The 14169-nt window shown below is 42.9% G+C and overlaps 1 protein-coding gene across 7 annotated transcripts in view; it reads left to right on the top strand.

The window, feature by feature from the left end:
* The window catches only part of CDYL (chromodomain Y like), a 239741-nt gene that overhangs the window by 159119 nt on the left and 66453 nt on the right, over positions 1-14169 (top strand). For 4 of the 7 annotated variants that reach the window (XM_023253713.2, XM_019830302.3, XM_045057170.1 and 1 more), the window contains one exon: positions 7290-7956. In XM_023253713.2, coding sequence (XP_023109481.1) covers positions 7290-7956 — 667 coding nt within the window. Of the gene's footprint in view, positions 1-3208; positions 3360-7289; positions 7957-14169 lie in introns of those variants that run through there. The other 3 variants (XM_045057171.1, XM_019830306.3, XM_019830305.3) reach the window with 2 other exon arrangements.

The following is a 14169-nucleotide window of genomic DNA, read 5'->3' as shown; positions in this document are numbered from 1 at the left end:
TAAAGGTGGATGGCTAGGTTATTGATTTGAAATTTTTCTTCTTTTTCAGTGTAGGCATTTACAACTATAAATTTTCCTCTTATCACTGTATGTTGTGTTTTTGTCTTAATTTATCTTGAGGTATTTTCTGATTTCCCTTGTGATTTCTTCGTTGTCCCACAGTGGTGAATTTCTCAAATGTTTCTGTTAATTTTCATTTTCACTCCATTTTATTGACAATAATACTTTGTATGTTTTCTTTCCCTTCTAATTTACTGAGGCTCATGGTATGAGCTAGCATATGGTCTCTGCTGGGGTATGTTCCATGTGTGCTTGAGAAGAATTGTATGCTGTTGTTGGGTAGAGCATTCCCTGGATGTCTGCTAGATGTAGTTTATATATGGTAGTGTTTAGGACTTCTGTTTCCTTGTTGATCTTCTATTTACCCATTATTTAATGTGGGAATTGAAGTCTTTCCAACTCTTATTATTAAATTGTCATTTCTCGTTTCACTCTTGCCAGTTTTAACTTCATGTATTTTGTTGGCTTTGTTATTAGGTATGCTTGTAACTGTTGTATATTTCTATATGTTAACATATACAACAATACAACTGCATGTGTATTGTCTTATACAATTGCTTTTTTTTTTAATATTTTTTTAACGTTTATTTATTTTTGAGACAGAGACAGAGCATGAGCAGGGGAGGGGCAGAGAGAGGGGGAGACACAGAATCTGAAACAGGCTCCAGGCTCTGAGCAGTCAGCACAGAGCCCGACGCGGGGCTTGAACTCACAGACCGTGAGATCATGACCTGAGCCGAAGTCAGACACTTAACCGACCAAGCCACCCAGGCGCCCCCGGCAGGTATAGTTTTTGAGGCCAGTCTTTGAGATTTGTTCTTATCCTGGGAGGGCTCTTAGCTGGATTTCTCTGGTGACTAGGGGAGTTATAGTTTAGCTTGTTGCTTTGCATTATCATTTTCAAGAGCATCCTTGGGTTCAAATGTACCCATACTCTGTTTCAAACAAAGTCAGTTGTTTTGGGGAACAGCTCTCCTATGGATCACCTCTCCCCTCAGGGCAAAATCTCTGAACCACCTGTCTGGCTGCTGGGTAGAGTGGTAGCCTCTGGTCTTCTCAGCTTGCTTCTCCCAATATAGAGCCTCTCCCCTCAGAGTGACTTGGGGCAAAATTGGTCAAAGTCCCCAGTAGTTTTGCCCTGTTACTCCTGGGGTAGAGCCTCCTTATGAATAGGAGGTAAGGTAGAGGAAATGAGTCCCTGACCTGTCAGTCATACTCAGTCATACTCATCAGGGGTCTTTACCCCTTCTCCTTCGGGAGAGGAGAAATGCTGGTGGCCTGTCTCTCCTAGTGACATGATAAGCCTTGACTGGGAGCTAAGAGGGAGAGAGAGCCTGTATTCTTGGTCTCCCAGAGCTCCCAGTGAGCTCCTGTCACACTGAACTGGAAGGTAGATAGATGGGGAAGGAGGTGGGTCATGGCTCACATGTCATAAACTTTCTCTGTTCTTATTAGTTAGTAGATTTAGTTGAATAAGTGTTCCTCCATTTGCTCCATGGCTTTAGGACAATTTCCAGAGGCTTTAGGATTTTGTGATTTTTTTTTCTTTCTTTTTTCTTTTTTTATAGTAGTGTTCACGAGCTTTGCTTGTTTGGTTGGAGAGGGTGTTTACAGAGCTCTGTATTTATTCTGCTATCCCAGAAAGGGAACTCTACGTTTGCTTTTGAAGCATATTTTTTTAGATCTAGAATTCTAAGTTAACAGGATTTTCCCTTCAGTGCTTTGCCTCCTGGCCCCCATTGTTGTGGTCCTGTCTGTAATGTCTCCTGTCCTCTACTCACTGGCTGGCTGGTGGTGTCCTTATCTTGGTTCGTTTAGGTTTGACTATGGTGTTCATTGGTATGGTTTATCCTGAACACTGCTTTCCTTCAAGAATCTGGAGTTTTGATACATGCTAGGCAGAGGATGCCTCTGTGGCCAGCCCCCAATAAAAAATCCCAGGCAGGAAGTCCTTAATGAGCTTCTCTGGTAGACAGCATTTTGCATGTGCTATGACATCTTGTGGCTGGAGGAACGGAGCTCATCCTGTCAGAGTCCCCTGGGAGAGGACCTTGCAGGCTCGTGTTTGGGTTCTCTCAGACTTGCCTGCACACACTTTTCCCTTTGCTCATTGTGCTTAGTGTCCTCCCACTGTATTACGCCACAGCCGTGAGAGAGACTGCACGCTGAGTCCTGGGAGTTCTCCCAGTGAATCCCCAAACCCAGCGCCTCCAACATACCAATTGTTGCTCTCCACGAGCCTGGTATGGTAGTCCAGGAGCACGCCTGGGATTTGAGGGGGGTTATAAAGTTGTTTGGGGGACTCCCCCTTCTGTGGGGCCCTCCTGTCTGTGATCTCTCTGTCAATCCCTGACTCTGCCCTCTGACGTCAAAGCCTGGAAGACTGCACTTTCTGCCTGAGTCCTGCCAGCCGCCTGGGGAGTGCAGAAGCCCTTGGCTTCTCTTGTTTGAAGGGTTCCATCCCCTCAGTTTCTACCGGCTTTTGGTTTCTTTACAGTGTTTTTCAAATATTTATGTTTATATTATTCCTTTATTTCTGGCAGTGGAACTGTCTGCCTGTGTTTTTAATAGTTAGCAAATGTTCTTAGTAACTCAGACAACTTTTCCTATTCTTAATAGTAAACACAACTTTTCAAATGGCTGGTGACACACTCCTCTCCCTCATTTAAAGAGCTGTTGCTAATATTGCACTGTATGTCAGCTAACTAGAACTTAAATTTAAATAAAAATGTGAAGAGAAGAAAAAATAAAAAGCCGTTGCTTTTCAAAGGCCCACTAGAACTCTTTGATAAAAGCAGGGGTTTTGTTTATTCATTTTTTCCATAGTGATGCTGTTGTTTCGAATTTCCCAGCCTTTGGTGTAAGACCCAAGCCTGAGAAAAGCTCTCAGCATCTCTCGTGGTGTCAGAGTTATCCTGGCAGCCTGTTCCACTGTTCTGGGAGGAATCACAGCAAGTATCAGCAAGCAACAGCATCTTGCTGACAGGGTTGTCGACGATGATACAATGTGCCAAATTTTTCCTACTGTGATTGTTTTGCAACTTAGGTCTTTTCTTGTAAGCTGATATATTTGCATGCCTTGCCCTGATACATTTTCTAGGCCGTTTGGCATTTAAATGTAACGGCAGCAGTTACTCTTTCTTCCTACTCTTCCTGAGTTCTTTAACCAGTTTGGACTTCTCTGTGGGTTTTTATTTCCTGTGTTGGTGAACCTTTTGTCCATCCTTTTCTGGCTTCTGCAACCTGGTAGCACATTTCAGCTCATTCCTGGAGCCACAGCTATCAGGATGTGCTCTGAGGTAGGTGAAGTGTGTTCAGTGTTTGGAATGATCCTTTTTGGTTAATTTCTCTGCTCTGCAAACCATCAGGGGACATTGTAATGTTAAGGAAAGCCTTGCTCTACTTGTGTCACGTCTTGGCTTTTTAGGTTGAGTTTTAGAAGGAAATCCTAACGAAAAGAACTTTGGTGAGTTTACTATGACACAGGTAGTCAAAGAAGGCTATTGTGATTTGGATTTGCCAGAATTTTGCTGCACATGTGATTGTGGGTAACATAGCAAAACAATCTAAGTAATTTGGATGTGATTTTCATGCCTTTCTTCATTTTGTCTTGGTTTTTAAGAATCTATAATAGAACTTCTATACTGATGTAATGTTTATTTTACATAAAATTCTTTGCACTGAAATTCTGTAACTAGAAGTGGATACTTGAGCATATACTGTGAGAAACACTGTTCATTGATAATAGTTTTCAGAAACAGTTATGTTTGCAGGGAGGGGAAGGACTCACACAGAAGGGACTGAAAATCTGAAGGAAGATTTATTTATGTGTTTCTCTTGTGATCAAGGTTTTCCTCCCTCGCCACCATACAAGCACTCTGGAAATTATCTTGGGCTTAATATTACAGTAAGTTTTTTTCAAATCCAGGCAATGCCTTTTTGTGGGAGACTATTTTAGCCACTCAGATTAGGAATCAGCAGGACTTTACCTTTCAAAGGGGGAAGAAGGACATCTGTCCCTGAATGAAGAGGAGAAGGTGTACCCAGTTTAGTGTGAGATTGGTATTAGAAGAGTGTGGTGGTCACTGGCCCAAACCTCCCTCTCCTGAGTCTAGTGCCCAGAGTGATGCTTCTAGACCTGCCACTTAAAAGGCATGGTTGCCGGCCCCTTGTCACCCACACGTCTTGTCAGTTTGCAAACCATGTTCCCCTGTGAGAATTAGTACGACTGCAAGTCTGCAACCTGAATGTCCTATGTCCTGTGGCTTTCTCACAGTCTAACATAAGGGTCAGCAAACTATGACGTGGCAGGTTAACTTGAAGAATCATTTTTACGTGTATCAATAGTTGAAAAAAACCAAAAGTTTAATATTTCATGACACATGAAAATTACAAAATTCTAACTTTAGTGTCCGTAAATAGAATTGTTTTGTTTTTAATGTCTCCTCATTTACATGCTGCTTGTGGCTGTTTTTGTGCTGCGGCAGCAGAGTTCAGTGGTTGGGAGCCCATATGGTCTGTGTGGGCCTGAAGTTTGCCATCCCCCAGTCTGACGTGCCCCCTCTTACTGCCTCCCTTCAGTGTCTAAACAAAGTCCGGCCACTGAGTATACTTGAAACAGCACCGCAGCCGCTGGGAGGGGGGCAGGCCGGTGGGGGACTGGCAAGCACAGGCTCGATTGCGGCCCTAGAGAGGAAACACCAGGGATGCAAGGAGAGGAGGGGCAGGAGTCTCATCCTGCATCACTAGACCCCCCCCGCTTCAGCTTTAAGGGAAAGGGGCTGCTCTGGTGTAATGGACACTTGACCCTTGAACGACATGGCTTTGAACTGTGTGCAGATTTTTCCCAATAAATACAGAACTGTAGTGTATTTTCTTGTTCTTAGGACTTTCTTAACACTCTCTTTTCTTAACTCTCTTCTTAACTTTAACTCTTCTCTGGTTTATTGTAAGAATAGGGTGCAGAATGCACACACAGAGTATGTGTTAATCGGCAGTATATGTTACTGGTAAGCCTGCCAGTCATCAGTAGGCTATGAGTAGTTAACTTTCTGAAGAGCCAAACATTATATGCAGATTTTTTGCTGCCTTAGAGATGGGGGGGGGGGGGTCAGTGCCCCTAACTCCTGTGTTGTTCAAGGGTCAGCTGTACTTCATGCTTCTGGGACGGAAATTGACTTAAAGAAAATAAGTATTAAAATGTAGTTTTCTCTTAAGAGACAATCTCTTTACCCCTTGTCTTAAAAATTTTTAAGCTATTTCTGCTGTGAAATTGATTTGTGTAGAATTTTCCAGAAATGTGTCTTTTACTTATATGGAAGTACTTAAGCCTTTATACATAACTTTTGGCAAGCAAAGGAGCAGGAAGAGAATTACTTTCAAAGCTTTCCATGCTATCTTGTGGACTGTGTGGACTTACATATGCAGATCGGACATTAGTTATTAGTTAATAATCTACAGAGATGATTAGTTATCTCTGTGGAGATTTGTTAGGCATGAAATCTGCCACCTGCTGAAACAAGTCCTTTCTTTACCCTTAATTCGTTTTGCACAGAAGCAATAATGTGTATTTAATTTTAGGCTTTTCTGTAGTTAGGTGCTTTAATTCCCTATATCCCAGGTAGACATTGGAGAGTTCTTTGGGGGGGGGGGAGTTTAAGAGTAGGGGAAATGATGGGTAAGGTACTCTCCCATTCTCCAAAAGTGTCTATAGTAGTACTCTAAATTAGCCTCTGTTATTTTGGAATGTTGGAGAACTAGATATACCTTTGTGTCATCTGACCTGACCTGTAACTTTGCCAGAAATTTATTGATGTTCTTGGTAATTGATGGGTTTAGACTTTGCATCCTTAATTAAAGAGCTGCTCTATGGCTATAGCCTCTCCCTACAAGGCACAAAGATACGTGCTGCCCCTGGGGAAGCAGGCTGATGGTTTTTATGCTGACCAGAGAGGTTACAACAGATTCCTCAGTGTTTCCTCAATAACATGGGAGATGTTATGTCAAATATATTCATTTATGCAAGTCATAGAAGATCACCCATTTATACTTAAGAATGTTAAGGTACTGAGGCACCTGGATGGCTCAGTCACTTGAGCGTTCAGCTCAAGTCATGATACCAGAGTTGTGAAATCAAGCCCCGCAGTGAGGTCCATGCTGAGTGGAGCCTGCTTAAAATTCTCTCTAACTCCCTCTACCCCTTCCCCACTTGCTCACACATGCTGTCTTTCTAAAACAAATCAAAACAAAATTAATTAAATTAAAATAAAGAATGTTAAGGTAGTAGAATTGGTTACAATAATAATAACTGTCTTTAATGCAGATTCATAAATTTGTGTGAATTCATACGCTAGATATGGATGTATTGGGGTGCTGAGTGGCTTGGTCGGTTGAGCGTCCAACTCAATTTCGGCTCAAGTCATGATCCCAGGGTCATGAGATTGAGCCCCACATTGGGCTCCATGCTGAGTGTGGAGCCTGCTTAAGATTCTGTATCTCCCTCTCCTTCATTCATGCTTGTGTGCTACCAACCCCCCCCTCAAAAATAAAAAATATAAATAAAAGAAAAAAAGATATGAGATGTATTGACCATCAAAATCCAGGATTAACAGCATTTTCCTTTGAAGCTGTTAGCATAAAATTAGTCCAAACCAAAATTTGAAAGTAAATAACTGACTGTTCCAGACCGTTTTGTTACCGATAGAGCATCACATTGTCTGTTGACCTTTTTTTCGGTTTTAACCAAGTGCTTCTAATGCTGCTTCCAATGCTGACTGCATTTCCTCAGCCCTGGGCCCTTGGTAGCTACCTGCATTTAGCACAGCCAAGCTAGTGTGTGAGTGTCTGCCATCGGTACCCTAAGGATGACCAGGCAGAAGGCTGTAGGTGACAAATCCTGTGCCAGTTGTAACTGAAAACCAACCCAGGTGGTCCAGGTTTCATGTAAAAATTTTTAAAAGAGCCCCCTTTGAATCACAGACAAATAAGCTACCTAATGTACCTCCATATGTTCTGGGCATAAAGTTTTAGCATTTTGTCTGACTTGATTTTAGCAAAACTGCTAAAATCCCAAATGTTCTGTTCCTGATTTTCAGATGGTTCGGCATGGGGAAGAGAAGGTTGTTTTCCTTATCCGTTGTGTTTTTTATTGTTTTTGATGCTTCCTTATTAACTCTGTGCTTTTTTTCAGATGGTATGTTTACACTTCTTTCTTTTCTGTTGACAAACAGGTTGAAAGGATTGTTGACAAAAGGAAAAATAAAAAAGGGAAGACAGAATACCTGGTTCGGTGGAAAGGCTATGACAGTGAGGATGACACCTGGGAACCAGAGCAGCACCTTGTGAACTGTGAGGAGTACATCCATGATTTTAACAGACGCCACACTGAAAAGCAGAAAGAAAGCACACTACCCAGAACAAACAGGACCTCTCCAAACAATGCCAGGAAACAGATCTCCAGATCCACCAACAGCAACTTTTCCAAGACCTCTCCTAAGTCACTAGTGATTGGCAAAGACCACGAGTCCAAAAACAGTCAGCTGTTTGCTGCCAGCCAGAAGTTCAGGAGAAACACAGCTCCATCTCTCTCAAACCGGAAGAATATGGACCTGGCAAAATCAGGTATAAAGATACTTGTGCCTAAGAGCCCCATTAAGAGCAGGACCGCAGTGGACGGCTTTCAGAATGAGAGCCCTGAGAAACTGGACCCCGTCGAACAGGGTCAGGAGGACACAGTAGCACCAGAAGTGGCCGCCGAAAAGCCAGTCGGAGCTTTACTGGGCCCTGGTGCAGAGCGAGCTAGAATGGGGAGCAGGCCACGAATACATCCATTAGTGCCTCAGGTGTCTGGCCCTGTGACTGCGGCCATGGCCACGGGATTAGCTGTTAACGGAAAAGGTGAGTGTCCAGGTGAGCTGCTCAGTGGGCAGCGTCCCTGTCGATGGCCATGGGCTGTTACTCAGCATGCTGGTGACTTTTTCAAGGTGTGTAGGTGCTCCTTCCATACATGCTGGTCCTGTTCCGGAGAGCAGGCCGATGAAAATCTGGGGAACCTGCAGTCTGTTTCTAACAGACATGCCCTGGAACTGTGAGAGGTGCCACAGCCTCTTTCCTCACTTGAAGCCTTTAGCATTTATGTTTTAAATCGGCTCTCGCTATGTGTTCAGTGTGCATCCACAAACCGTACCACCATTTAAAAGGCGTCTTGCTCTAAATCGGTTATGCTTGGTAGTTTTCCTTTATAACAAGTTTGTTTGTGAACATTTATGCATCTCAGACACTGAGTCTCATGTTCAGGGTCCGTCTGAATTTTCTGAGTGTGACCTGTATTGGGTCATGATCCTTAGATTAGAAGTCATGATCCTTATTTTGCTAACCCATCTACATAATCAGCAATTTCTTTCAGTGGAAGTACAATGTACCTTCGGGATTTGGGCTTTTGTTCTCTGTAATGGTCAACTGTTCGGATCCCACTGTCCCTTTTACAGAATAGGAGTCTGTTCAGTTGGGGTGGTATTTCCTGTTTTGTTTCCACTCCTGCTCTTGGATTCTGCAGCTTAGTTGGTTGAACCATGGCCTCCCCAGCTTCTCAGACGGTGCAGGTGGGATTATCACGGACAGCTTCCATCCCCTTTGTTTTCCCCATGCCTCATCTAGCCACCCATCATTATAGAATTCTGTTACGGGTTTCTCTACTGTAAGCCCCACTAGCTTTCCCTTACTTGGGGCCCTGGTTACTTCTTACCTGCCGTAGCTTTCTCACAGGTCTCCCTGCTTCCTGCCTTTTGACAGTTCCCATCCATTTTCTATAATTCTTGGATGGGAGGAGCATCCCCGCCACCAGTCTAACCACACCACCGTTGCTGTAGTTCGCAAGCGTGCTCCTGAGTCGCTGCTTGGCCCGCACTGCCCTCTCAGCTCCCTCTCTCCACGTCGGCACTCCTGCTGTCCTCTGCCAGGAGCATCATACCTCCCCTGTTCCTCAGTCACCCTGGGACCTCCCACTATGCCTCTGTTGCAGGGCCCACCTGCTTTTGTGTCCTCTGGTCTCCTATGCTGCCCACGCCCTCTGTGTAGCAGAACTGTGATCATGTCTATCTGCCTGTCTCCCCCAACTCACCCTTAGTAGAATGAAAAAAAGCGAGAGGAAAGCTTATTTCCCTCCAAAGAGAAATGCTCACCTGAGATGCCACTCTAACCATCTTGCTGTGGTGCATCAAAAAGTTTTGGCTTAGACGTTTGTGTAGCAATGAGGAAACGGAAATCCAGGGGTTCCCTTGGGGCAGTAAATTGCCATCTTGCTAGTGTCTTTCAGATAACACACTTTACCCAAATGCTGCTTTTCTTCCTTGCTCCAGGAGTTTTGCCCTCGCCTGGAACTTGTATGAGCTTATTTACCGAGCTGACTTCCTGAACTGTTGGCCTGCTCATAGACCCGGTTTTCTTTTACGTTGTTGTAAATGAAGGATCGTAGAGGTTCAGAGGCAGAAGAGACTTTATCAGCCATCTGATTGCATGCTGCTTGTCACAGAGAGGGGAGCTGAGTCCAAGGAGATTGTGATGTTCAGAGAGAACTGAAGGCAGAGATAGAATCAGAACATGTTTCTTAATTCCTACTCCTGTGTTCTCACCATTTCTTGCTGCCTCCACTAGACCGGGAACATAGACTTCTCTATTGATTACTCAGGGCCAAGCACCCTGCTGGGCTCTTATCTAGCAGATAAGGGCAGGGCTTGGCAACCAGCCCACTTGCCTTTTCCATGTGGCCTGCAAGCTAAGAATGGTTTTTACACTTTCTAATGTTTGGGAAAATCAAGAGGAATAATATTTAATGCCATGTGAAAACATAAGAAATCAAAATGTTTGTGTCCATAAATAAAGTTTTATTGGAACACAGCCACATTTCATTCATTCACTTATGGTCTGTGGCACTTATGGTCAAGGACAGAGTTGAATCATTATGACAGAGACTGTATGGCCTGCAAAGCTGAAAAAATTGACAGTCTGGCTCTTTACCGAAAAAGTTTGCTAAGTCTTGCTCTAGGAAGTCACGGTCCTAGGTTAGTATTTTTGGAAAATAAAGGGATACAAAAGACTTTAGAAGATCTGTGGTTCCCCTTTATCCACAAAAGTTGTGTGTACATTCATTTTTATGGGTGATGGGGCGTGATTTTCAAAACTTTTTGACCCTTTAAGTTTCCACATTCTGTTTTTACCACAGTTACGCAAGCTTGGCTCCCCTCAGCAAAGCCTTCAGTTTTGTATAAAACGAGGATATTGGGTTCAGTTTAAATAAGGAGTTAGTGACTTCCTTTTTTATTACTATTCCCATGTCAAAAAATTTTTAAATGTCCATAAAGGTGGCTTTGGTTAAAACCACCACGGATATGTAAGCGTAAAATCTCAAATTATTTTATCTTGTTCTGTGAAGGTAGGCAGGTTGATTGGGATGGGAGTAACACTGTATTTCCAAGGCCCTCATGACCTCCTTTCTCTCCTGACCCTGAGTCCTATATACTCTTGAGAACACTTAGACCAGAGAAAGAATAGAAGCCGCTCGGGAATGTTTTTAGAACAGTGGTAAATGACATCCCCAATGGCCATGATCTAAATCAGGCTTGAAGATTAAAAGGGAAAAGAACCATCTCCTCCTCCCTCCACAGCCTACTGTGGGAGTGTCCTTTCTGAGCGAAGCATGATGGCAAAAAGCAAGTGGTGTCCTAGACAGCATGGCCACCTACAGACAGGTGCTCGGGTGGATGAGTGCCTCTGCTTCTCTTCACCCTTCTCCTTTGCAGAAAGATGCTTTTGTTCCCTCCTCTGGCGAGTAGGCTCCAAGAAGGGATCTGGTTTTGCCAGGGCTGAATCCTCCCGTGTCCTGAGCAGTGCCTGTTCGTAGCACATGCTGCCGGTGTTTGTCAGGGAACGAGTCCAGTAGAAGGGGTACTCATGGAAGACAAAGATGGTATAGTGAGTTCTTGGTAGCCCTGTCGCCAGATCACACTAGATGTGAGGGAAGACATGCTATTGAAATGACAGGGTACAGAGGCCAGAAGCACAGAAACATCCCAGAAAACCTCTTACTCGCCCTTGGGGCGTTTCTTTCCTGAGAGAGCAGTACTGAAGCCGCATCAGCTTGCTGGTCTACACTCATAATCTCTTAAAGTCGTTGTTTGTTTTTACTTTCCACATTAATTTTAGAGCTACATGAGAAAACTGATTTGTTTTTTTAAAACTAATGGAAGCAGATATTCATGGAGTCACTGGGGAATGAATCATCTCTTATTCAAAACATTAATCATGTGTGTATGAGGGATATTTTTTGCCACCAAACACAACAGATATTTAAATATCTGTTAACCAAAAGAGTAAATGTTTCTGGAGAATTTTAACACACCCAATTACTTTTACAAAATAGCCATATGTATATGTGGCTTGTAACTTTTAAGTGTGTGAAACAGGTTTAAAAGATGACTATATTGCTTCACTCAGAAATATGAAAAAATCTTAAATTTAGGTGATGTGGCTGCCTTCTTTCTACTCTTTGTTAATGATAGTATTTTCTTGGTCTTTTAATTGCCTAACAAATCAATCCTACAAAAGAAGCAATTGCTTTTATAAACTGGATTATTGTTACTTTGTTCTTTTGTGAATTCAAATGTATAACTGATCATCATTGTACATTTGAGAAAATACTGTTAGCACACATTTTAAAAAATGACGTCTAAACCTGATCAGTGTAATTGCATAGAGTTGATGGATATGAAGTCGGAGCCAACAGATTCAGGAGGAAAGTGGGGAAATACCTTAACATGCCTCAAGTCTTTTATTCTGTGAGCATTTCTATTGAAGGAGGCTCCCAGGAGCAGTTGTTTAGGAAAATATGGCTTCTTCTGAGGAGCTGGAGTGTAAGTTCCTCTCAATAAGAATATGAAGCCTGATGATCTATCTCCCTTCTCTGTCATTATTAGGGAAGATGTTGTACCAAATCAATAGCTCCACCCTTGGAAGAGGCCCCCGGTCCCCCAGGGCCATTTGCAATTTCTGTGCTGAGATTGGAATTTAACTCAGAGAAAGGGAAGAAATCAGGAGACCGGTGGCAGAAAACCGCTCAGCAGGGCCTCAATAGGACATGTCTACTCAGAAAGCAAAGGCTAAACATTAAAAATGTGCAACCATTTGCGATCGACACAGAGCCAAGGCCTTTCAGTGAACGGGTACTTTCGTTTGCCAGTTGTCTGGTGAGTCAGGCCCTTTCCATGGACCCATGGAAAGGGTCTGACTTTGGAGATCGGTTGATTGATCAGAGTTCGGTGTTGTGTGAAGTACATCCAGACACATCATCTACTATTGCCAATTTGGATTTCATTGAAATGGGGCAGACACTTTGGGACTTACAAATCTGAGTGCACAGTCCTGGAATTTTTTCATTTTTCCCATTTTCTCATTTACACTTAATTTGACCACTGTTTTCACATAGAGCCTTTCCAGGACATTAGACGTAGACATCAGCTTACCTTTTGTAATCCTGTCTCCTATCTTACGTAAAAATGAATTGAATATGCCAAGTTCAACTGGACTAAGAAGTTTCAGGGATCAACCCAGCCAGCTCTGGACCAGCACACATCCCAGCAAGAGCAGCCGAGACCCACCTGCCCAGCGTCTGTGCTGCTGGGGAGACTTCCCCTCCCCCTGCACTTGCAGGGTTTTATGGTATGTTCAAGGACAGTTAGGACTTGGGGCAAGGGTGACCCAGCAAACATACTTCAGAGCCCTTGTGACTGTTTAGTGTTTGCTCTTCATTTCCACTTTCTTATGTTTTCCTATACCAGTGATTCTCAAAGTGTGGTGCCCAGCATCTGGGTGACCTGTTAGAGAAATGCTCATCCCTGAACCCCGCCACACCTCCCGAACTAGAATCTCCGGCTGGGTCCAGCAGTCTGTTTCCCGAGCCCTCCAGGTGGCTTTGGTGCTCGCCAAAGTTCCACAACTACCTTCCCTGTACCATGCTTTCTTTTAAGTTTGGTTTTTATGGAGGAAGATGGGAAATAAAAATACACAACTAATTTCTTCTGTTTATGATATATTTTTAGATTCTTTATAGTTAGATTCCTGTTCTCTCGTGAGGTTGCTTATTAGCCTTATATATCTTGATTTGAAATTGTCTTTAGACTTTTGTTACTCTTTCAATACATATTTCTAATTAGAAATTTTAAATGACAGAAAAACATTATAAAATAATTAAAATGTTTCAAAGAAAAAAAGTAGAAAGCCCCACCTCCTGCTCCTACTCTCCAGAGATAACTGCTGTTAACAGTTTTTTCCTTCCAGAAATTATATAAACATGCACATCTTTTAAATACATCAATGGGCTCATACCTGACATATGGCTCTACAACTTAGGGTTTTATTTTTAATTTTGATACATCTTAGATATATTTTCATATCCATGCAAATAGCCCTTCTTCATTCTTCTAAATTGATTTGTGGCTATTTATTGTGTGACTATATCATACATAGACCTCCTAGTGGTGATTCAGTGTCTGTATTACTCAGCAGGGGGCACTTTGGCATTTGGGCCTGGACACTTACTGGATTAGTATCCCAGGGCCTGCCCTTAATAAGGATCCTAGTAGAGGCCTCAGGCATCGTGACAGAGCACTGTGTCTGTTATTCCCATCTGCCTGCGCAGGGCCCTGTGTCTGGGTGCATCCACGAAGTGAGAACCTTAGCAGTAGACATTGGGCATGTTTTCCACATAAGTGAGTACATTTCATTGACACTGCAACAGCAGAAATGTTAATAACCTCCTGCCTTAAACCTGAGTCATACATAGATATTATGAATTCTTACACAAGTTATTAGAAGTACGTTGAGCAAAAGAGGACAGTTTACCATTACCTCCTCCCCTCAGAATACCATTTACTTCAGAGGGAACATTAATAGTTTGACGTGTCATTTCAGACCTTCTTCTCCATATTCACATCCTTTGGTATGGAATCGTATAAGTTCTGGTATTTGCCTCTTTCATTTAACATCATGTTGTGGAGAGCTCTCTATTTTAAGACTCTGACTCTACCTCACTTGCTTTGAAGTTTTAAACTTGATTTT

This window comes from Felis catus, chromosome B2 (genome assembly GCF_018350175.1).
Source record: "Felis catus isolate Fca126 chromosome B2, F.catus_Fca126_mat1.0, whole genome shotgun sequence".
NCBI classification, from domain to species: Eukaryota; Metazoa; Chordata; class Mammalia; order Carnivora; family Felidae; genus Felis; species Felis catus.
This window is presented reverse-complemented; position numbering and strand designations above follow the sequence as displayed.